At 39.9% G+C, this 25,755-nt stretch overlaps 1 protein-coding gene across 11 annotated transcripts in view; it reads left to right on the forward strand.

The window, feature by feature from the left end:
• CDKL3 (cyclin dependent kinase like 3) overlaps nucleotides 1-25,755 on the forward strand; it is an 82,760-nt gene that overhangs the window by 10,124 nt on the left and 46,881 nt on the right. For 8 of the 11 annotated variants that reach the window (XM_087862270.1, XM_045794690.2, XM_087862269.1 and 5 more), the window contains 2 exons: nucleotides 938-1,132; nucleotides 16,193-16,371. The exons of 1 other annotated variant lie outside the window; for it this stretch is intronic. In XM_087862270.1, coding sequence (XP_087718396.1) covers nucleotides 938-1,132; nucleotides 16,193-16,371 — 374 coding nt within the window. Of the gene's footprint in view, nucleotides 1-937; nucleotides 1,133-16,192; nucleotides 16,372-25,755 lie in introns of those variants that run through there. 2 more of the 11 variants (XM_087862272.1, XM_045794692.2) reach the window with 2 other exon arrangements.

Raw genomic sequence — 25,755 nt, forward strand, 5'->3', positions numbered from 1 at the left:
TTGCAGACTGAGTGGCATTGAAATCCATGTTTATTTGAAAACATAACATTTTAAATTTCAGATGTTAGATTTAACTATAAACCAAGTTAAAGGATAGAAAGATATGTCTTAGGGGCACCTGGGTGATGCAGTATTTAAGTGTCTGACTCTCGGTTTCAGCTCAAGTCGTGATCTCAGGGTTGTGAGATCAAACTCCATATCTGCTGAGCTCGGAACCTGCTTGGGATTCTCTCTCTTTGTGTCCCTTTGCTCCTTCCCTTTGTACACACTCTCTCTCACTCTCTCTCTCTCTCAAATAAAGAAATAAATCTTAAAAAAAAGATATGTCTTAGCAGCATACCAGGTTGCATTATAGTACATTAACTCTAAATTATTTTAATAAACAATCAAATGCCAACTTGAAGTAAGGTAGTACATCTCCCCTTGTTCTATATGTATTAATTATGAAATAGTTCAGCATTTTATTAAGTTTATTTTTTTTTTGGTAATCTCTATACCCAACATGGGGCTCAAACTCACGACCGCAAGATCAAGAGTTGCATGTTCTTCTGACTGAGCCAGCCAGGAGCCCCTAGTTTAGCATTTTTAAAAAATAGGAATATAAACAAATAAGTTGAAATATTTCTACTGACATGCATGAGTCAAATAGGCTGAGAATAGGGCACCTGGGTGGCTCATTTGGTTAAGCGTCTTCCTTGGGCTCAGGTCCTGATCCCAGGGTCCTGGGATCAAGCCCCACATCAGGCCCCCTGCTCAGTGGGGAGTCTATTTCTTCCTCCCCTCCCTCTCTTGATCTCTCTCTCTTTCAAATAAGTAAATAAAATCTTTTAAAAAATAGGCTGAGGATATTTCTGCTTTTAAAAATTATATGGGTGTTATATGTATAAATTATTGTGCATAAAATAATTTATTATAAATCTCTTTCTTTTGTCAATAGCAATTTCGTCATGAAAACCTGGTCAATCTGATTGAAGTTTTTAGGCAGAAAAAGAAAATTCACTTGGTATTTGAATTTGTTGACCACACAGTATTAGATGAGTTACAACATTATTGTCATGGACTAGAGAGTAAACGACTTAGAAGATACCTCTTCCAGATCCTTCGAGCAATTGAATATCTTCACAATAATAACGTAAGTGCTTCGTAGTAAGCCAAACTATAGGATGTACATGAATCGTAAGTGCCCCTTAATGAAGGTTTTAAAAGTATTTTCCTGTACAATAGTAATTGACATCCTGAAACTGGGGTCACTACCTTACACTTTAGTTGCAGAATTGCAAAACATGTTAAGTACACATTAATAAAGCTGTAATTATAACAATAGGGCAGAGCAAGTATGAGATGCTAAAGGAAGTATCAGTAATTTGGTAAGGAGGAACCAGCAGTCAGTTGGGACCTTTTGTTGGGGAAATTACATCAAAATGTTGCCAGGCAGGCTCAAATGAAGGAAGGTTTGGAGGTAGGAACTGGAAACTAGGACAGGGGAACGGCAAATGAATGTGGATGCCTTTAGGGAAAGAAAGCAGAAATAAAGTTGCTAAGAGGTACATAGTCTTGCTTAACATGAAAAAATCAAGACAGGAAAGATTAACTGTTCTAATTCTTAGTGTTGCCTTTAACATTGCCTAGTTAAGTGTTTAGCTCAGCAGGTTTTTATGGAGGTATTCGTTCCCAATTTCAGCTCTACTTTCTGGAAAGTTAGATATATATTCAGGATATAACAGGAAGAGCCTCAAAATATTTATTAGTAAGTGATATAGGCATAATATCTATATATCCTAAGATTTTTTTGATATCTTAATTTCTAATTTTATGTCTTGCTAATAGTGCATTTTATTTTGTGGTTTTGAAAAATGTGGTTGTGATAGCAACTGGAATTCAGATTGTCATTTCCTTGCCAGCTGGATCCATGGGGAGGCAGTATAATGTAATAGTTAAGAGCACAGTCTGTGGAATCAGACTATCCTAGATTTTCACCCACCAGCTTTTCTATGGGCAACCACACACCTGTGCAGTTCACAGCTCACTGTAGTAGTGCATAGTGACAGGTGGCAGCCGCATTACACTCTGGTCCCAGGAAAGATACTTAACCTCTCTGAGCCTGACTGTCCTCATCAGTAAAATGATATAGTACCGCACAGATTTTTTTGTAAAGCTCAAATTAGGCAGTAGGTATAAAGTGTTTAGCACTGTGTCAAGCGTATTTTAAGTACTTAATAAGTAGTGCTGGTAGGGAGTTAGGAATAGTTGTATTATCTGTATCCCTATTGTGCCTTATCCATTTGGAAGTGTTTCTTGAATCAAGGGAAACACCAGTATGGGCTATACTCAGAGGAGAGGACTTCAAAGAGGAAGTAAAACTAAAGTAAGTAGAATTTGGAATTGTAGCTACAATTTCACTGGAATAGAAGAGGAAATAGATTCAGATGGGGTACCACTGTGAGAACAGTGGCAGGCCTGAGCAGGGGACTTCAGAGAGTGGTGGTGAGTGAGCTTTACAGAGACTAGGTAAAGGGTGGTAAGATTGCACAGGTTCCCTGAGGAGAGGTTTCCAGAATCTTGAAATTCATCCTGAACAGTTTGGACTTTTTCCTGAGGATACTGGGAAACTGCAGAAGGGTTTTGACCTGTCTGTAACAGGATTAAAACAAAACCTGAGCTTATTTTGGCAGGTGTAGAGGAGAAGTGTGGGTAGAAGCAGATCAGGTGAGAGGCTATTGTGACAGTCCAGATATGAAGCGGTAAGGACTTGAAATAGGAGGAGGAAGGATGGCAAAGGCAGAGGATGGAAAGACTCAAAGCGGAAATGATGATAGGATGTGGGGTCTGAGTAGATATGAGAGGGATGTGAACAAAGTAAGAAATCAAAGATAATTACAAAAATTTTAATTGAGTGCAGGAGCATTATGGTGCCAGTGGCAGTAACCGGTTTTACAGGAGGGGAATTGCTTTTTAGAAACATTGATATATTTTAAGGGACAGTGAGAATTTCTAAGACAGAATAGTGGTTGACCTATTATTTAACATGGTCTTTCTAGGAAGTTGTCAGAACTGTATATACAGATTCGGGAACTTTATCTTAGAGACTATGGTTGAAGAGGTAAGGATGGATTATTTTCCAAGGGACAGAAAGAAAAGTAAGTGGTAGTCCTCAGCACCAAATATGTAAGAATGTCCATGGAATTGTGGGGACAGCAGAGAAAAGGCCTAGACAGAAGCATCTAAATCCTTTTATTCTCTTGGTCTTACCCAGGACCTAAAGTAAAATTATCCCTGTCGCTCATCTCACAGAATATTGTAAAGTTAGTTATTCCTGAGAATTAAGGCAGCTGTGAGTGAAGTGGCTCATTGGAATATTGTTATGCCTATTATCTGTGTATCTAGGTTCTGGCCTTGATGATTTAAGGTATCTTCATGTTGACAAAAATCAAGAAAGAAAAACTTTATTTTCCTAATATCTCCAATTTCAGATGAATGTTTTTATGTAACTGAAATTTCTAAAATAGTGTCTACCATGATACCAATGTTATTTTCATAATTTATGAAGTCAGATACAGTTCAGTACCTGAAAAGCTTTTTATCTCCAGAAATATTTGTTTACCTTCTTTCATTTAATAATGAAAATAGGTTTTCTTTCCTATATTGGCTTCTATGCAGCTCAAATAAAAATTTACTGTTCAGTTACAGTAACTAGTTAATTATAGGAATTTGGTTTATCTTTTTCACTCTGGTTGTTTTTTAAAATTTAAAATTTTGATCTGGTTAGTAGTATAAGCCTCATAGACCTGAATGAAATATAACATTGTGTGTCAACTCTACTTAAAGAAATTTAAAAATATATTATAAAATATCCAAACTATGTAGCATAAGATTATGTGCTATTTGTGCTGATGTGCACTGCTGGTCTTCCACTCTCAAACACAGAAGTAAGAGTTGACTATGTCTGGCTTTTGCAAGTGGGATGTTATAATTTCAGCTCATTATTTTAGAGCAAATGGGTATGACAGATTAAAACTGTGTAAACAGGGGCGCCTGGGTGGCACAGCGGTTAATCGTCTGCCTTCGGCTCAGGGCGTGATCCCGGCGTTATGGGATCGAGTCCCACATCAGGCTCTTCCGCTATGAGCCTGCTTCTTCCTCTCCCACTCCCCCTGCTTGTGTTCCCTCTCTCGCTGGCTGTCTCTCTCTGTCGAATAAATAAATAAAATCTTAAAAAAAAAAAAATTAAAAAAAAAAAAAACTGTGTAAACAGGGCACTTGGGTGGCTCAGTCGGTTAAGCATCTGCCTTCAGCTCAGGTTATGATCCCAGGGTCCTGGGATCGAGCCCCACATCGGGCTCTCTGCTCAGCAGGAAGCCTGCTTCTCCCTCCTCTCTGCAACTCCCCGTGCTTGTGCTCTCTTGCTGTCTGTCTCTGTCAAATAAATAAAGTCTTAAAAAAAATAAAACTATGTAAACAATAAATCTTAGCATGCTTTTATTTCATAAAATTATTTTTAAAAACTCAAAGTTTTGGAATTCATGTGATAATTCAGATTGCTTATTGTGTACTTAGAAAATACCATACTATACACAAAATTGTAAACGTCATACAAATAGCAATAATTCTTCAAAAATAGTCCAAGTCCGGTAAGCTTGTGAAACAGTCTAGGTGCTATGTAAGAGCTTGTTTATTCTAAATGAATAAAGTTTTGTGAATCCTGAAAAAAAATATTATAAGTCACTTTGAAACCATTTTGGAAGCGAAGTGTAAATGCAAATATTTGGCCACTTATGGGGAAGAAATGGTTATTCGTTCCCTCATTCCTTTATCCAATAAATACTCATTGAGCATCTTCTGGTAGCAATCATTGATTGTAGTAGGAGCTGAGGATGCAGCCTTGAGTGAAAAAGACTTGATTCCTGTCCTTATGGAGCTTCTTAAATTTTATTAAATTTTCAGTAACCTTTATGAATTACGAAATATTCTGAATAATACCAAAGCACTGTTGATATTTCTTAGCCCCATCCCACCTCCTACTCCACAAAGCCCTTCTTCCCTAAGTTTAGGCCACTTTTGCATAGTGTTTTATTTATTTTTATTTTTTAAAAGATTTATTTGAGAGAGAGAGTGAATGATGGGGTGGGGCAAAGGGAGAGAGAGAGAGAGAAGCAGACTCCCTGCTGCCCAAGAAGCCTGACATGGGGCTCAGTCTCAGGACCTGGAGAGCATGACCTGAGCCAAAGGTAGACACTTAACCAACTGAGCCACCCCGCTGCCCCTTGCATAGTTGTTTTTTTTTTTTAACTCTGCTTTGAATTTTAAACTCATAGTCTTCTAAACAGGGAATTGTTACTATTTGGATAATGCTATTGTTAACATTTTATTATTATTTAATATGTTTTGGGGTTCCTGGATGGCTCAGTCAGTTAAGCGTCCCACTCTTCGTTTCTGCTCAGGTCATGATCTCAGGGTCATGAGATTGAGCCCCACATCGGGCTCTGTAATCAGCACAGAATCAGCTTGAGATTCTCTCTCTCCTTCTTCCTCTGCCCCTCTTCTCCCCCCCAGCTCACTCATGTGCACATGTGCACTCTCTCAAAAAAAAATCTTAAAAAAATAATATGTTTTAATATATTAATATTTTGCTTCATCTACTCTGAGGTATCTTAAATTATAGGTACCCTGACGTTTTACTCCTAAATAGGTCACTATGTATCTCTTTATAAAAGCATATTTTCCATTGGACAGCCACATGCTGAAGATTGAAACTGGACCATTTTCTTACACCACACACAAAAATAAACTCAAAATGGATGAAAGACCTAAATGTGAGACAGGAATCCATCAAAATCCTAGAGGAGAACATGGACAGCAATCTCTTTGATCTCAGCCACAGCACCTTCTTTCTAGACACTTCTCCAAAGGCAAGGGAAACAAAGGCAAAAATCAACTATTGGGACTTCATCATGTTAAAAAGCTTTTGCACAGCAAAGGAAACTGTTGACAAAACCAAAAGACAACCTACAGAATGGGAGAAAATATTTGCAAATGCCGTATTAGATAAAGGGCTAGTATCCAAAATCTTTAAAGAACTTATCAAACTCAGCAACCAAAGAACAAATAATCCGATCATGCAATGGGCAGATGACATGAACAGACATTTCTCCAAAGAAGACATGCAAATGGCCAACAGACACATGAAAATATGCTCAACATCACTCGGCATCAGGGATTACAAATCAAAACCACAATGCGATACCACCTCACACCAGTTAGAAAGGCTAAAATTAACAAGTCAAGAAACAAGCTTTGGCGAGGGTACAAAGAAAGGGGAATCCTCTTACGCTGCTGGTGGAAATCCAAGCTGGTACAGCCACTCTGGAAGACAGTATGGAGGTTCCTCAAGAAGTTAAAAATAGAGCTACCCTATGATCCAGCACTTGCACTACTAGGTATTTACCCCAAAGATACAAAGGTAGTAATCCAAAGGGGCACCTGCACCCCAGTGTTTATAGCTGCATTGTCCACAGTAGCGAAACTATGGAAAGAGCCCAGATATCCATTGACAGATGAATGGATAAAGAAGATGTGGTATATGTATGCAGTAGAATATTACTCATCCTTCAGAAATTGAAATCTTGCCATTTGCAACAATGTGGATGGAACTAGAGGGTATTAAGTGAAATAAGTCAATCAGAGAAAGATAATTATCATATGATTCCACTCATATGTGGAATTTAAGAAACAAATCAGAGTAGCATAGGGGAAAGGGGGGGGAATAAAATAAGATGAAATCAGAGAGAAGAGGGAGACAAACCATAAGAGCCTCTTAACCATAGGAAACAAACTGAGGGTTGCTGGAGGGGAAGTGAGTGGGAGGATGGGGTAACTAGGTGATGGGCCTTAAGGAGGGCACGTGATGTAATGAGCACTGGGTGTTATATACAACTGTTGAATCACTGAACTCTACCTCTGAAACTAATAATACATTATATGTTAATTGAATTTAAATTAAAAAAAACCCAAAAACATTCTCCTATATAACTTCAGAATCATGATTACATCTGCACAATAATAATTCTTTAATGTCATGTAATACCAAACTTATATTAAATTGTACCCAGTTGTTCCTAAAATATCTTTTACAAATGATTTATTAAGATTAAGATCCAATCAAGGACTGCAATTTCCATTTGGTTTTTAGGGCATAAAGGGAATTCCCAGTTTTTTGGTCTACTTCAAACATCCTTATTCAGCCTCTTTCTAGAAGCTACTGGCTTATTTTTTCATATACACATTAGTGTTGAATTGTATAATTTTCCAACTGGAAAGTTTATCAAATCAAAGTTCTAGGTGATTTAGAACCAGGTTCTCTGAGGCTGTTAGATGATATGGAAATTTGAGTTCTTGCCTCAGATGAGTGTTTACCTTCAAGCATATAGGGCTACAAAAGCAGAGGTATTATAAATCAGATTAAAAAAACTTTTGAAGATTTTATTTATTAGAGAGAATGAGAGAGCACAAGCAGGTGGAGCAGCAGAGGGAGAGGCAGAAGCAGACTCCCCGCTGAGCAGGGAGCCTGATGTGGGGCTTGATCCCAGGACTCCCAGATCATGATCTGAGCCTATCACACCAACAAAAACTACTCTCATTTCTTTGTATTCCCCTCCAGCTTTTACCCACATACAGACCTTGTGCTTAAAATTGGTAAACGTCTCAATTTCTGTCCTAAAGTTCATATTCATGGGGGCACCTGTGTGGCACAGTCGGTTAAGCATCTGCCTTCAGCTTGAGTTGTGATCCCAGGATCCCAGGATGAAGCCCCATGTCAGGCTCCCTGTTAAGTAATCTCTACACCCAACGTGGGGCTTGAACCTACGTTGAGACAAAGAGCTGCATGCTCCTCTGACTGAGCCAGCCAGGCATCCCTAGGTAATAGTTCTTTAGATATAACATCAAAAGCAAAAGTAATCAAAGAAAAAAGTAGACAAATTTGACTTCATCAAAATTAAAAACTTTTGTACATCAAAGGACACTATCAAGAAAGTAAAAAGTTCACAGAATGAAAGAAAATATTTGCAAATCATATATCTGATAAGTATCCAAGATATGTAAAATACAACTCAAGAGTAAAAAGACAACCCAATTTAAATATGGGCAAAGGATTTGAGTAGACATTTCTCCAAACAAAATATATAAATGGCTGATAGCACATGAAACGATGCTCGATATCATTAGTCATTATGAAAATACAAATCAAAATTACAATGAGAAATCACTTCACGCCCACCAGGCTGGCTGTAATTTAAAAAGCAGACGATGACGAATATTGGCGAGGAAGTAGAGAAATTGGAACGGTCATACACTGCTGGTGGTAATGTAAAATGGTGCAGATGGTATGGAAAACAGTTTGGCAGTTACTCAAAAAGTTAAATATAGAACTACCATATGACCTAGCAATTCTAGTTCTAGGTATCTACATGAGAGAATTGAAAACATGTGTTCACGTGAAAATTTGCACAAGAATATTCATAGCAGCATTATTCATAATAGCCAAAAAATGGAAACAACTCAATTATATATCAGTCTGATGAATGGATAAACAAATGAGGTATATACATACAATGAAATGTATTCAGCCATAAAAAGGAATGAAGTACTGATATATGCCTCACCATGAATGAACCTTGAAAACATCGTGTTAAATGAAGAAATTCAGATGTAAAAATCACACAGTATAAATTCCATTAAAATGAAAACTTCAGGGCTGGCAAATTCATATTTGTATATCTTCTTTGAAGAAATGTCTATTCAAGTCCTTTGCTCATTTTTAAACTGGGTTACTTGTCTTTTTATTGTTGAGTTGTACTTTATGTATTTGAATATTAGATGCTTAACAGATACAGAATTTGCAAGTATTTTCTCCTGTGGGTTGCCTTTTTGTGTTCTTGATCATGTTCTTTTGTATGTAGTTCTTTTTATTTTTGTTTATTTATTTATTTATTTATTTATTTATTAATATTTTATTTATTTATTTGTCAGAGAGAGAGAGAGTACACAAGCAGGGGGAGCAGCAGGCAGAGCAGGCAGAGGGAGAAACAGGTTCCCCACTGAGCAAGGAGTCTGATGCGGGACTTGATCCTAGAACCCTGGGATCATGACCTGAGCCAAAGGCAGATGCTTAACTGACTGAGCCACCCAGCCATCCCTATTTAGTTCTTTTTAATAATTTCTTTCTTTTTATGGGTATTTTTTATTTTTAATTTTTAAAAATCATATTATATATATTTATATATATATTATATATTATACATATATATTATAAAAGAGAGAGAGTGAGAGCATGAGTGGGAGAAGGGGTAGAGGGAAAAGGACAGAGAGACTCTCCAGCAGACTCCCTACTGAGTGCAGAGCTCCCCACAACCTTAAGATCATGACCTGAGCTGAAACAAAGAGTCGGATGCTTAACCAACTGAGCCACCCAGGCACTCAGGATATTCCTTATTTGATGAGACATTGTGTTCATACTTTTCTTTAGTTCTTTAGACATTGTTTCCTTTAGCTTGGAACATTTTTTTAAAGTTTTATTTATTTATTTTTTTAGTAATCTCTACACCCAATGTGGGGCTTAAACCCACAACCCAGAGATCAAGAGTCACGCACACTACTGACTGACCCAGCCAGGCACCCCTAGCTTAGAACATATTTAAAATAGTTGATTATTGTCTACAGCAAATTCAATATCTGAGCTTCTTCAGGGAAGATTCACTCTTTCTTCCTTCCTTCCTTCCTTCCTTCCTTCCTTCCTTCCTTCCTTCCTTCCTTCCTTCCTTTCTTTCTTTCTTTCTTTCTTTCTTTCTTTCTTTCTTTCTTTCTTTCTTTCTTTCTTTCTTTCTTTCTTTCTTTTTAGATTCATTTATGTTAGGGGTGCCTGGGTGGCTCAGTTGGTTAAGCATCTGCCTTCGGCTAAGGTCATGATCTCAGGGTCCTGGGATCGAACCCCACATCGGGCTCCTTGCTCAGCAAGGAGACTGCTGCTCCCTCTCCCTCTGCTTGCCTCTCCCCATGCTTGTACTCTCTCTCTCTCTCTCTCTCTCTGTGTCAAATACATAAACAAAATCTTAAAAAAAATGCTAAAAAAAGATTTATTTATTTTAGAGAGACAGAGTGAGAGAGAGAGAGAGAGAGTGAGGGGAGGGAGAGAATCTTCAAGCAGACTCCCCACTGAGTATGGAGCCCTATGCAGGGCTTAATCCCAAGACCCATGAGATCATGACCTGAGAAACCAAGAGTCTGATGCTCAACTGACTGACCCATCCAGGCACCCCAGGGAAGATTTCTTATGGACTGCTTTTCTCTCCATATATGGGCCATACTTGTTTCTTTGCATATCTTTTTAAGAGATTTTAGAGATACCTTTAGAGATCCTTTTTAGAGATTTAGAGATACCTTTTTTGGAAATTTATAATTTTTTGTTGAAAACTGGAATTTAAAATAACATAATGTGAAAACTCTGGAAATCAGAATTTGCCATTTCTCAGAGTTTGTTGTTGTGGCTGTTTAGTTACTTTACTGAACTAATTCTGCAAAATGTGTATTCTTCCTCATGTGTGACCACTGAAATCTCTGCTCATTTGGCTTAGAGGTTAGCTAATGATTAGGCAGAGATTTCCTTAAATGCTTGAAACCAAGAAATCTCTCAGCTTTTTTTACTGAGGGGCTCTTTCAGTGTGTTGGGACATGCCTCAGTGTTCAGGCAGGCAGTTTGCGACTCTCACTTGATCTTACCTTCTTGCTTGCTCAGAGCCTCAAACTAATCCACAGGTAAGAGCTTTCATACCATCTCCAGTCTTTCCTGGGCATGTGCATAGCTCTGCATGTGGCTGTTTGGATTCTCAGGAATTTGTTGAAGCCTTTCTCTTTCGTTCCCTTTTTTTTTTTTTTTTTAAATATTTTATATATTTATTTGACACAGAGAGTGGGGGGAGGGAGAAAGCAAGCACAAGCAGGGGGAGCCGCTGAGGGAGAGGAAGAAGGCTTCCCGCTGAGCAGGGAGCCTAATGCAGGGCTTGCTCCAGGACCCTGGAATCATGACCTGAGCCGAAGGTAGACACTTAATTGACTGAGCCACCCAGGCACCCCTATGTTGAAGCTTTTCAAACCCGTTATGGACATCTTACTCCCAATCTATCTTTTTAAGTATTTTGGCCAACTTGTTGTTTGTCCTAATTGTTACAGCTACCTCAGGTGGCTATAATGTTATAAAGTGGCTGTTAGTTATTTCTGACCAAGACCCCAGGAGAAAAGCTCTATGCACTAGGCAAGCTCTGCCTTTGGTCAAAAAAAGACAAGGCTTCTAGTGGGATTTTCCAGTGACTTGTCAGACAGGTCAAATAATGATAGTTACCTGGGAATGGGGCTTTGGAGGAGATATAACCTGTTCCACTTTCTCCGGTGGCTGCTAGGCTACTGGTTTTCCTATGATTTTGGGGACTGTTGGTTTACAAAGTCCCAGAAGCTAGGGAGAGGGAAGTAAAATAAGGCGAATTAAGAATACTGGGGGTTGGGGGGTTGGGGGCAGTGCGTGAGTGGCTCAGTCAGTTCAACATCCAGGTCTTGGTTTTGGCTTAGGTCATATCTCATGGGTCTGGAGATCAAGAAGGCACCCCACCCCCACCCCCATGGGGCTTGGAGCTCAGTGGGGAGTCTGCTTGAAGATTCTCTCCCTCTGCTTCTCCCCCCACTTGTGAGCTCTTGCAGGCGTACTCTGTCTCAAATATATAATAAATCTTTTAAAAAAAATACTGTATGGGTAGGAGTGACCGGCTGGCTCCATCGGTAGAACACGTGGCTGTTGATCTTAGGGTTCATGAGTTCAAGCTGCATGTTGGGTGTGGAGCTTTCGTTAAAAAAAAAAACAAAAAAAACCGTATGGATCATATGGTTTATGTTTTAACTTTTTAAAGAACTGCCAAACTGTTTTCCAAAGTTGCTGTATCATTTTACATCCCCACTAACAATGCATTCCAGTTTTCCACTTCCTCCCCAGTATTTGTTTATTGTTATTTTGGTTGTGGCAATTCCAGTGGGTGTGAAATGGTACTTTTTTTTTTTTGAAAAGTAAAAATGTCTTTATTTACAGATGATATGATCATCTATGTAGAAAATTCTATGGAGGGGCGCCTGGGTGGCTCAGTCATTAAGTGTCTGCTTTCGGCTCAGGGAGTGATCCCAGGGTCCTGGGATCCAGCCCCGCATCGGGCTCCCTGCTGGGAGCCTGCTTCTTCCTCTCCCACTCCCCCTGCTTCTGTTCCCTCTCTTGCTGGCTGTCTCTCTCTGTCAAATAAATAAATAAAATCTTTAAAAAATCCTATGGAATCTGCAACAAAACAGAACTAATTTGTAAGTTTGTCAAGGTTGTGGGATGTAAGATCTGTGTATCAAAATTAATTGTATTTTTATATACTGGCAATCAACAATCAGAAATTGAAATTAGGGGCACCTGGGTAGCTCAGTTGGTTAATCATCTGCCTTCAGCTCAGGTCGTGATCCTGGGGTCCTGGGATCAAGCTCCATGTCAGGGTCCCTGCTCAGTGGGGATCTTGTTTCTCCCTCTTTGCGGCCCTCCCCCTGCTCGTGCTCTCTTTCTGTCAAATAAATAAATAAAATCTTAAAAAAAAAAAAAGAAATAAAAAATACCATTAAACAGGGCACTTGGGTGGCTCAGTCAATAGAGCATGTGATTCTTTTTTTTTTTTTTAAGATTTTATTTATTTATTCGACAGGATAGAGACAGCCAGCGAGAGAGGGAACACAAGCAGGGGGAGTGGGAGAGGAAGAAGCAGGCTCATAGCGGAGGAGCCTGATGTGGGGCTCGATCCCATAACGCCGGGATCACGCCCTGAGCCGAAGGCAGACGCTTAACCGCTGTGCCACCCAGGCGCCCCTAGAGCATGTGATTCTTGATCTTAGGGTTCTGAGTTCAAGCTCCAGGTTGAATGAAAAGACTACTTAAAAATAAAATCTTTCTCTTTTTTTTTTTAAAGATTTATTTGAGGGAGAGAGAGAGAATGTGTGTGCATATGGGAGGGGAGGAGTAGAGGGGGAGGGAGGGAGAGAGCTTGATCCCATGACCTTGAGATCATGACCCGAGCCAAAACTAAGAGTGGGACACTTAACCGACTGAGCCACCCAGGTGCCCCCCCCAAAAAAAACAAAACAAAAAAAACCACCATTAAACAGCTTTAAATATAAGAAATACTTAGGGAGAATCTGACAAAAGATGTATGAGACCTATAAACTGAAAACTACTAAACATTAAGAGAAATTAAAGACCTAAACAAAGGGAAAGAAATATTGTCTCTATGGAGGTCATAGTGTGATAGTGGAAGACCAAGGAGGATGTAGTCAAGCATAGAGTTTTAAAAGTTGGGCTTTGGAAAGTGCTTGGTTCTCAAGGATAACAAAATTCCATATATAGTCATGGTGTTAGTTGTGGAAAAGAATGAAAATATTAGGGTATCAACTGGATGGATCTTTCTGCCTGTGTTTAAAGGACTGAGGAGGAGGACAATGGATATGTGGTGGGCAGAATTTGTGAATGGTATCTTGATTTGCTTTTCTATGTCAGTGTTTGCTCATGTTATATCTTTAGATCTTGGTATAGTGCCTGGCATATAGTAGCCATTCAATAAAAGTTGTAGAAATAAAGAAAGATTAATATAGTTTTATGGATGGCACCCTTAAGGTGGCACATTACCCCAAGTTAATTTTTTGGCCATTTATGGAGGGAGACTGAGGCAGAACAAGAGCCAATCCAAAAGACTTATATAAGTAAGTTGTATAAACAAGGAAAGGTCCTAGATTTCTGTCACTGAGATATTTTCACTTGTGCTGACACATTTCATAAAATTTTTAAACGCTTTCTTTGTTTTAGGCACTGTATTGGTCACTAGGGATATAGCTTGAACAAGACAGACATACATCTTGCCCTTGTGGAGCTTTCAGTCTAGTGGGAGTTACAAACAAGTAAACAGACAATTAATAATGTGGCATGACAAATAATGTGATGGGGGAAGTGCAGAACGATGTGAGACCATATACGAGGAACATCTAATATAAATACCTAAGCTAAGATCTAAAGAAATAGTTGGTCAGGCAAAGTGTTCTAGGCAGTTGGAAAAACATCAGCAAATGCACAGAGGTGAGACAAACCTTGGAAAATTGGGAAATACCCTATAGGCTAGGAAAGGGAAGTTGAGAAAGTGAGCAAGGGCCAAATTCTACAAGGCCTTATAAACCATTTTCGGGAGTTTCAAATTTGTCCTATGGGATGGGGAATCCTTGAAGGATGTTAAGCCGGGAAGTGACATGATCACACATGTGATTTTTTTTAGTTTTAATTTTTTTTTTTTTTTTAGTAACCACTACAAACAGTGTAGGGCTCAAACCCATGATCCCGAGATCAAGAGTCACATGCTCTTCCAACTGAGCCAGGCTGGTGCCACACACATGTGATTGTAAAATAGTATTGTGACTTCCTTTTGTGGACAGTGGGTTGGAGGGGATCAGAATGAATTCAGGGAGACCAGTTGGCAATGCAGTAATTTTGGTGAGAGAGTTGAGGGAACTTGAACTAGGGACAAAAGTATGTATGGGAGCTGAAGGAGAAGGTTACCTCGGTTTCTGGCTTAAGCCATGGGGTCAATGTTTGATCCATCCTCTAAAGGAGCTAAAGGACTGTTGAGAACAAATAGGTTTAGGGGAGAATATGCATTCAGTTTCGGAATTGCTAAGTTTAAGGGGTGTCTGGGTCAGCTTTGTTGGACTTCTTGTGGACTTCCACTCCTTGTGGAAATCAGGAGTATTATCTTGATTAGAGATAGAAATTTGGAAATCATCAGTATATTGTTAGTTACTAAAGGTAGAAGAGTAGATGAGATTGAGATGGAGCAGCCAATAGGTGAAAAGAAAGCCAAGAGAGTATGGTTTCCCCATAACAAATGAAGAAAGTGGTAAAAAAAAAAAAAAAAAAAAAAAACAAATGAGTAAATGTGATTACCCAGGGAACATGATGTATGAGAAAAGAAATCCTGAGACCAGAAACCTACTTTTTTTTTTTTTAAAGATTTTATTTATTTATTTGACAGAGAGAGAGACAGCCAGTGAGAGAGGGAACACAAGCAGGGAGAGTGGGAGAGAAAGAAGCAGACTCCTAGCGGAGGAGCCTGATGTGGGGCTCAATCCCAGAACGCTGGGATCACGCCCTGAGCCAAAGGCAGACGCTTAACGACTGCGCCACCCAGGCGCCCCCAGAAACCTACTTTTAAGAGACAAAGAGAAAAAGAGGAAATGCCACAGAAATAGAAGGGACTGGGAGAATTTTAGGTCCCTGAAATCGGGAAGGGAGGAGTAGTTGGCAAAATTTTTACACTAAGTTAACAAGTCAGATGTGTATATTGAGGGATGTAATTGGATACAGCAACAATGAAGTTCATGATGACTGTGGTTGTGGCCGTCTAATGGAATATAGAAGCAAAAGAAAGATTATATTACTTTAAGGAGTGAATGAGTGGTGAGAAAGAGAAGATTTAGTAAAGATAATATCTTCAAGAGGTTTAGCTGTGAAGGAATGAAAGAAAGGGCAATTAGTTGTATCTAGAATGACATGAGGTTAAAGGAAATAACCTGTTTTTCATTAAGTTCTTTTGGTTACTTTTCTTTTTGGGAATGTGATTTACCTTTTCAGTATTATGTCTGTTTTCTTGGCTTCATTTCATTTTTTAAAAAAAGATTTTGTTTATTTGAGAGAGAGAGAAAGCAAGAGAGCACGGGGGGGGGGGTGTGAGCAGAGAAGAGGGAGAGGGACAGACTCTGGGCTGAGCATGGAGCCTGATGCAGGGCTTGATTCCAAGACCCTGAGATCGTGACCTGAGCCAAAATCAAGAGTTGAAGGCTCAAACGACTAAGCCACCCAGGCACCCCGGCTTCATTTTATTTTGAGATGATGGATGGGGCAAGAATTGAAAACATGTAACTATTTAGCTTTTGCCTTGTGTAGTTAATCCTTTGCATGTGATAAGAAAATAGCATGTGATAAGAAAATAGCTTTACTGTTTTAATTAGCTAGGTTTTCTCAGTATAATTTTTGAATGATCCTCTAGATAATGAAATCTCATTTTAATGTATTGAATCTTCTGTTTGTTTTTAGATCATTCATCGAGATATAAAACCTGAGAATATTTTAGTATCCCAGTCAGGAATTACTAAGCTCTGTGATTTTGGTTTTGCACGAACTCTAGCAGCTCCTGGGGGCATTTATACGGACTATGTGGCCACACGCTGGTATAGAGCTCCAGAATTAGTATTAAAAGATACCTCTTATGGAAAGTATGTATATTTTGGGATCCTGTCTGGCTTTTCCTGGTCATCTCTTTTTTCCCTTTGTGTATCTGTCACCCCAACTTGTGATACCCTCTGCCTTCTGCTTGTGGGTTAGGAATAAGAAAGGGGGGGCACCTGGGTGGCTCAGTCGTTAAGCATCTGCCTTAGGCTCAGGGCGTGATCCTGGGGTCCTGGAATCGAGCCCCACATCAGGCTCCTCCGCTGGGAGCCTGCTTCTTCCTCTCCCACTCCCCCTGTCTGTGTTCCCTCTCTCGCTGGCTGTGTCTCTCTCTCTGTCAAATAAATAAAATCTTAAAAAAAAAAAAAAAGGAATAAGAAAGAGATGCCTCTAAAAAAAAGAGAGACCCTCTAGGCACCTGCCCTGCTACATAATGATGTTACCATGTTTGTTCTGTACTGCAGAGGGGCTCCAACTCCAGGTGATCTTTGCAGACATCTTTCAGGCTGTATCCATGCTTGCTTTAAGCTGTACCCCACCCTTGGCAGAATTGTCTCCTCTGCTTATCTTTAGTTTCTACATTCTGCAAAGATTTAAAAATCATTTACCTCACTCTGCCAGTGTTACCATAGGAACTGCCAAGTTTCCTATTTTCTGGAATATGGCACCCTCTTTACAAAGTCTGGCAAATAATTTTTAAGTTGTGCTGTTCTAGATGCCTTAAAAAGTAGCATAGTCTCAGTCTATTGTGAAACTGTAGAAACAGCATATGAAACTGCAATCTTCTATACAAATAGCAAATCCTGAGTACATAAAGGGACCAAGTGGTCCAACTTAACACAAGAAATGGGGCGATGGTGGATAATTCTCACGCACTTTTCCTAGAAGCCATTATTCTGTTTTTACAATATCTAACTTCAGTGAGTATTTGCTTCATGCCAGAAACTGTTCTAAATACTTTACATGCATTAAATCATTTAATTTTCACAACCCTATAAGGTGCTGCTATTATTATCACCCCCATTTTATTTCATTTTATTATGATAATTCAGTTATTTTATTAAATTTTTTTAATTTGAGGGGTGCCTGGGCGGCTCAGTCGGTTAAGCATCTGCCTTTGGCTCAGGTCATGATCTCAGGGTCCTGGGATCAAGCCCCACACTGGGTTCCCTGCTCAGAGGAGAGCCTGCTTCTCCCTCTCCTTCTGCCTCTCCCCCTACTTGTGCTCGCTCTCTCTCTCTGTCAAATAAATAAGTAAAATCTTTTTTAGAAAAATAAAGAAGTAATGCTAAATATTTAAACAAAAATTTTTAATTTGAAAATAGTTGACACACAGTATTACATTAGTTTCAGGTGTACAACATAACGATTCGACATCTTTTTTTACATTATGCTATGATCACTACAAATGTAGTTACCATTTGTCGCCCTACAATGCTATTATAGTATCATTGATATATCCCCTATGTTGTACCTTTTTTTCCCATGACACATTCTTTCTGTGACTGGAAGTCTGTATTTCTCACTCCCCTTCACCCATTTTGCCCATCTCCCCATCATCCCCATTTAAAATAAGAGGATACTAAGGTACAGAAAGGAAAACTCATTTGCCCCAAGTCACCCCAGAGTACCTTCTCAACTGTACTTACCACTGATGCCTCACACAGACCATCTCTGTGCCTCCGTTACTTTATCTGTATAATGAAAATAATAATAGAACCAGTTTCATTGGTTTGTTGTGAGAATCAAATGATTTAATGAATGAAGAAGATTAGAGTATAGTAAATGCTCAATGTAGCCTCCATAAGATCTATGTCCCACTTTTACCCTCTCTTCATGATAGAGCTTAAGTTCCTTTTCTGATGCTCCCCCTGTTTTCCAATCCTTGCCCCCAAATCATATCTCCTTCTAAACCGTCTTGTTCATTATTTATAAATTTTGTGTCAATTAATATTTAATATGGCCTAGTTCTAGTTCTTTTAAAAAAACACTTCCTACTGAAAGATAAGTTGTTTGGGAACAGATATAATCTCTTGTCCACAGAGACAAAATTGATAACTTGTACATGGTAAATTTGGATTCTATGAGACTTCACATTATGTTTGAAATAAATTTGCTAGTGCATGTTTTTTAAAAAAAATCCTGTTATTGTAAAGCAACACACAGATACAAAAAAGCTCACGCAATGACTGTATAGCTTCACTGCTAGATCAAAAAATAGAATTTTGGGGTGAAGGGATGGGTTAAATAGGTGAAGGGGATTAAGAAACATTTATCACGATAAGCAATGAGTAGTGCATAGAATCGGTGAATCATATTATACGCTTGAAAGTAATATAACACTTCATATTAATTATACTTGAATTAAAAAATAGAACTTTGCTGCCCCTCCAAAGACTCTCTATGTGCCCTATTCCAATTATATCGCTCTCCCTTATCCCATAAGTGACCATGATGTTGACTTTTATTATATTCAGTTCCTTTCATTTCTTTATAGTTTTATCTACTTCTCTAAGTACATGCACTTAGTTTAACCAAGCCTTTTTAAAATGATAGCTTTTTTGAGATATGATTCACATACCAAAAAATCACCCATTTAAATTGTACAATTCAGTGGTTTTTAGTATATTCACAAAGTTGTACAATCATCACTACATTCAATTTTATTTTTTTTAATGATTTTTTATTATATTATGTTAGTCACCATACAGTACATCCCCAGTTTCCGATGTAAGGCTCGATGATTCATTAGTTGTGTATAACACCCAGTGCACCATGCAATACGTGCCCTCCTTACTACCCATCACCGGTCTATCCCATTCCCCCACCCCTCTCCCCTCTGAGGTCCTCAGTTTGTTTCTCATAGTCCATAGTCTGTCATGTTTCATTCCCCCTTCTGATTACCCCCCCTTTCTTTATCCCTTTCTTCCCCTACCGATCATCCTAGTTCTTATGTTCCATAGATGAGAGAAATCATATGATAGTTGTCTTTCTCTGCTTGACTTATTTCACTTAGCATTATCTCCTCCAGTGCCGTCCATGTTGTAGCAAATGTTGAGAACTCGTTCTTTCTTTTTTTTTTTTTTTAAAGATTTTATTTATTTATTTGACAGAGATAGAGACAGCCAGCGAGAGAGGGAACACAAGCAGGGGGAGTGGGAGAGGAAGAAGCAGGCTCATAGTGGAGGAGCCTGACGTGGGGCTCGATCCCGTAACGCCGGGATCACGCCCTGAGCCGAAGGCAGACGCTTAACCGCTGTGCCACCCAGGCGCCCCGAGAACTCGTTCTTTCTGATAGCTGAGTAATATTCCATTGTATATATGGACCACAACTTCTTAATCCATTCATCTGTTGAAGGGCATCTCGGCTCCTTCCACGATTTAGCTATTGTGGACATTGCTGCTATGAACATTGGGGTGCATATGGCCCTTCTCTTCACTACGTCTGTATCTTTGGGGTAAACACCCAGTAGTGCAATGGCTGGATCATAGGGTAGCTCAATTTTTAACTTTTTAAGGGACCTCCACACTGTTTTCCAGAGTGGCTGTACCAACTTGCACTCCCACCAACAATGTAGGAGGGATCCCCTTTCTCCACATCCTCTCCAACAATTGTTTCTTGCCTTGTCTATTTTTGCCATTCTAACTGGCGTAAGGTGGTATCTCAGTGTGGTTTTGATTTGAATTTCCTTGATGGCTAATGATTTTGAACATTTTTTCATGTGTCTGTTAGCCATTTGTATGTCTTCATTGGAAAAGTGTCTGTTCATATCTTCTGCCCATTTTTTGATTTGTTTATTTGTTTCTCGTGTATTGAGTTTGAGAAGTTCTTTGTAGATCTTGGATACCAGTCCTTTATCTGTTGTGTCATTTGCAAATATATTCTCCCATTCCGTGGGCTGCCTCTTAGTTTTTCTGACTGTTTCCTTGGCTGTTTAGAAACTTTTAATCTTGATGAAGTCCCATAAATTCATTTTATCTTTTGTTTCTCTTGCCTTTGGGGATGTGTCATGAAAAAGGTTGCTTTGGCCGATGTCGTAGAGGTTGCTGCCTATGTTCTCCTCTAGAATTTTGATGGATTCCTGTCTCACATCGAGGTCTTTCATCCATTTGGAGTTTATTTTTGTGTATGGTGTGAGACAGTGGTCAAGTTTCATTCTTTTGCATGTAGCTGTCCAATTTTCCCAGCACCATTTATTGAAGAGACTGTCTTTTTCCCACCGGATGTTTTTTCCTGCTTTATCAAAGATTAGTTGCCCAAAGAGCCGAGGGTCCATTTCTGGGCTCTCTATTCTGTTCCATTGGTCTATGTGTCTATTTTTGTGCCAGTACCATGCTGTCTTTGTGATCCCAGCTTTGTAGTACAGCTCGAAATCCGGCATTGTGATGCCCCCAGCTTTGTTTTTCCTTTTTAACAGTTCCTTGGAGATTTGGGGTCTTTTTTGTTTCCATACAAATTTAAGGACTATTTGTTCCAGTTCTTTGAAAAACGTCCTCGGTATTTTGATCAGGATAGCATTGAAAGTGTAGATTGCTCTGGGTAGCATGGACATTTTAACTATGTTAATTCTTCCAATCCATGAGCATGGAATATCTTTCCATCTTTTTATGTCTTCCTCAATGTCTTTAAAGAGTGATTTATAGTTTCTAGAATATAGGTCCTTTACATCTCTGGTTAAGTTAATTCCAAGGTAATGTATGGTTTTGGTGCTATTGTAAATGGGATGGATTCCCTAATTTCTCTTTCTTCGGTCTCGTTATTCGTGTATAGAAATGCAACTGATTTCTGAGCATTGATTTTGTATCCTGCCACGTTACTGAATTGCTCTATAACTTCTAATAGTTTGGGAGTGGCTTCTTTTGGGTTTTCCATATAGAGTATCATGTCGTCTGCGAAGAGAGACATTTTGACTTCTTTGCCGATTTGAATACCTTTGATCCCTTTTTGTCGTCTGATTGCTGTTGCAAGGACTTCTAGTACTATGTTGAATAGTAGTGGCGAGAGTGGGCATCCTTGTCGAGTTCCTGATCTTAAGGGAAAGGCTTCCAGCTTTTCCCCATTGAGAATAATATTTGCAGTAGGCTTTTCATAGATGGCTTTTATGAAATTGAGAAATGTACCTTCTATTCCTACACTCTGAAGGGTTTTAATCAGGAAAGGATGCTGTATTTTGTCAAATGCTTTTTTGGCATCGATTGAGAGGATCATATGGTTCCTGAGTCTTTTCTTGTTGATATGATGTATCACGCTGATTGATTTGCGAATATTGAACCACGCTTGCATCCCAGGTATGAATCCCACTTGATCGTGATGGATAATCCTTTTAATGTACTGTTGGATTCTATTAGCAAGTATCTTGTTGAGGATTTTGGCATCCATATTCATTAGGGAAATCGGTCTGTAATTCTCCTTTTTGAGGGGGTCTTTGCCTGGTTTGGGGATCAAGGTAATATTGGCCTCATAGAATGAGTTTGGTAGCTTTCCTTCTGTTTCTATTTTTTGAAATAGCTTTAGGAGAATAGGTATTATTTCTTCTTTGAATGTTTGGTAGAATTCCCCAGGAAAACCGTCCGGGCCTGGAGTTTTGTTATTTGGAAGGTTGTTTATCACTGACTCAATTTCTTCATAATTAATTGGCCTGTTTAAGGAATCAATTTCTTCCGGTTTCAATCTTGGTAGTTTATAGGTTTCCAGGAAGGATTCCATCTCTTCCAGATTGCTTAGTTTATTGGCATATAGCTGTTGATAAAAATTTCTAATAATCCTTCCAATTTCAATGGTGTTCGTCGTGACCTCTCCTTTTTCATTCATAATTTTAATAATCTGGGTCCTTTCTCTTTTCTTTTGGATAAGTGTTGCCAGTGGTCTGTCAATTTTATTGATTCTCTAGTCCTGTTGATCTGCTCTACTGTACTTCTGGTTTCTGCTTGATTGATTTCAGCTCTAATTTTGGTCAACTGCTTCCTCGTGCGTGGATTAGGTCTGTCTCTCTGTTGCTGTTCCAGCTTCTTGAGGTGAGAATATAAAAACTGCATTTTAGATTTTTCTGTTCTTTTGAGTGAGGCTTGGATGGCTATGTATTTCCCCCTTAGGACTGCCTTTGCAGTATCCCATAGGTTTTGGACTGTTGTATTTTCATTCTCATTGGTCTCCATAAATTATTTAATTTGATTTTTGATTTCCTGGTTTATCGAGTCATTCCTGAGCAGGATGGTTCTTAGTTTGAGTTTCTTCCAAATTTTTCCTTGTGGTTGAGTTCCAATTTCAGAGCGTTGTGGTCTGAGAATATGCAGGGGATAATTTCAATCTTTTGGTATCGGTTGAGACCTGTTTTGTGTCCCAGAACATGGTCTATTCTTGAGAATGTTCCATGGGCATTAGAATAGAATGAGTATTCTTTGGTTCTGGGGTGTAGTGTTCTATATATATCTATGAGGTCCAACTTGTCGAGTATGGCATTCAAAGCCTTTGATTCTTTGCTTAGTTTTTGCCAGGGTGTTCTGTCTATTTCTGATAGTGGAGTGTTGAGGTCCCCTACTATTAATGTATTTTTATTTATATGTCTCTTTATTCTGGTTAAGAGTTGGCTTGTGTATCTTGCTGCTCCCCTGTTGGGGGCATATATATTTATAATTGTCATATCCACTTGTTGAATACTTCCCTTAAGAATAATATAGTGCCCTTCTGCATCTCTAACTATAGTCTGTAGTTTAAAATCCAATTTATCTGATATGAGAATTGCTACCCCAGCTTTTTTTGAGGTCCATTTGCATGAAAGATGGTACTCCATCCCCTTACTCTCAGTCTGAATGCATCTTTGGGTTCGAAATGAGTCTCTTGTAGACAGCAAATGGATGGGTCATTTCTTTTTATCCAATCTGCAACCCTGTGGCGTTTATGGGAGAATTTAAGCCATTCACATTAAGACTGAGTACTGAGAGATATGATTTTAATGATGCCATGTTGCCAGTAAAGTCTTTGTTTGTATTGGCTGTGACTTTCTGTTCTGTATCACTCTTGGGGCCTTTTTACTTTTATAGAACCCCCCCTTAATATCTCCTGTAGGGCTGGTTTCATGGTTACGAAATTGGTTAGTGACTGGCGATTCTGAAATGTCTTTATTTCTCCATCAATTCTGAATGACAGCCTTGCTGGATAAAGGATCCTTGGCTGCATGTTTTTCTCTGAAAGAGCTTTAAATATGCTCCCCCAACCCTTTCTCTCATTCCAGGTCTGTGTAGACAGGTCTGACGTAATTCTGATGCCTTTGCCTTGGTACATGAGAAATTTCTTTGCCCTGGCCGCTTTCTTTTTTTTTTTTTTTTTTTTTAATTTTTTATTTTTATTAATAATGATTTTTTATTATATTATGTTAGTCACCATATAGTACATCCCCGGTTTTCGATGTAAGGCTCGATGATTCATTAGTTGTGTATAACACCCAGTGCACCATGCAATATGTGCCCTCCTTACTACCCATCACCGGTCTATCCCATTCCCCCACCCCCCTCCCCTCTGTAGCCCTCAGTTTGTTTCTCATAGTCCATAGTCTCTCATGTTTCATTCCCCCTTCTGATTACCCCCCCTTTCTTTATCCCTTTCTTCCCCTACTGATCATTCTAGTTCTTATGTTCCATAGATGAGAGAAATCATATGATAGTTGTCTTTCTCTGCTTGACTTATTTCACTAAGCATTATCTCCTCCGGTGCCGTCCATGTTGTAGCAAATGTTGAGAACTCATTCTTTCTGCTTGCTGAGTAATATTCCATTGTATATATGGACCACAACTTCTTAATCCAGTCATCTGTTGCATGCCCTGGCCGCTTTCAATACTGTATCCTTGGATCTAATATTTGCGAATTGCACTATGACGTGACGTGGCGTAGGTTTGTCGTGATTGAGCTTGGGAGGGGTCCTCTCTGCCTCTTGGACACGAATGTTTGTTTCCCTTGCTAGATTAGGGAAGTTTTCAGCTACAATTTGTTCAAATATCTCTTCTAGACCTCTGTTTTTCTCCACCCCCTCGGGGATGCCGATGATTCTAACATTGGATTGTTTCATTGAGTCAGTAATCTCCCATAACCTACATTCGTGGGCGTGGATTTTTTTAAGACCATCTTCTATTTTCATTTTTTCCTCTATTAACCCACCTCCAATTCACTAACCCGTTCCTCTGCTTCTGTGACCCTGGCCGTCAGAGCCTCTAGTTTTGCCTGCATTTGGCTCATAGAATTTTTAATTTCTGTCAGATTCACTCTCATTTCTGTCCTTAGGGATTCTATATTCTCAGTAACCTTTTCTTTAATAGTTTTTTCAATTCTACTCATCATTTTGACCATCGTTACTCTGAATTCCATTTCTGATACTTTGGTTACATCCATATCCATTATTTCTGTGGCAGAGGCCACAGACTCACTGTCTTTTCTTTGCTGGGGGGGGGGGGCTTCTCCTTCTTGTCATTCTGATGAGGAGAGGTTGCAGGGTTGTCCAGAGCCCAAATTATTGACTGGGTCCCAGGCCGTGCCCCTTGTTTTATAGGGATCTTAGGGATGTGGGCTTCATCTTTAAAGATTTTATTTATTTATTTATGTGGCAGCCAACCAGCGAGAGAGGGAACAGAAGCAGGGGAGTGGGAGAGGAAGAAGCAGGCTCCCAGCGGAGGAGCCCGATGAGGGACTCCTTTCCGGAACGCCGGGATCACGCCCTAAGCCGAAGACAGGCGCTCAATGACTGCGCCACCCAGGCGCCCGGGTTGTGGGCTTCTTGATTTTTCAGCCTGCCTTCTGTGTTCTGGGGGCGGGGCCTGCTGCGCCGATACTCAGGCAACCCTGTTTGGGTAGAGTCTCCATGTCCCCTGCGAGGGGGGATGGGGATGGGCACTCTCTGAGCCGGTATTTCCAGGCTTTTGTTCTCTGGCGGCTTTCCCTGGCGGTTTGCTGTGCCTCTTCTGAGAGAGCAGCAGCGGCCGAATTTCAGCCTCTGTCACAGAACAGAGGGATTGCGGCCCGTTCTCTACTAATGTTCTGGCCACTTTAACTCTGTTACTGTTGGTGCTGCTCAACCGTGCAGCGTCCCAGGATGTGCGCCCCACACCCAGCGTCCCAGCCCTCACTTCCAGGGCCGGTGCGTCTCTGTCCTTTGTGTTTCTAACGCCACCAGCCGCCAGCCGCCCCGCGCGCGCGCTCTGGAAGCTCCCGGTCTCAGTCTGGATCCAGTGAGCGCACCGGGGATTCCGGTGTTCCGCGAGATGCCTAGTGGCGCGCGCACCCGGCTCACGGTCTCAGTCTGCTGTTTTGCGGGTGCCAACCACGAGCCCGCCCGCTGCCCCGTGCAAGTGGCTACCGCTTCCCGGCGCCCGAACGCGGCGGCTCCTTCCCCCTTTCGTTTATCTTCCGATATCTGTGCACGGTTTCATGGCTCCCCGCTTGG

Source organism: Ursus americanus, chromosome 5, assembly GCF_024610735.1.
Source record: "Ursus americanus isolate L20-20 chromosome 5, mUrsAme1.1.p, whole genome shotgun sequence".
Lineage (NCBI taxonomy): Eukaryota > Metazoa > Chordata > Mammalia > Carnivora > Ursidae > Ursus > Ursus americanus.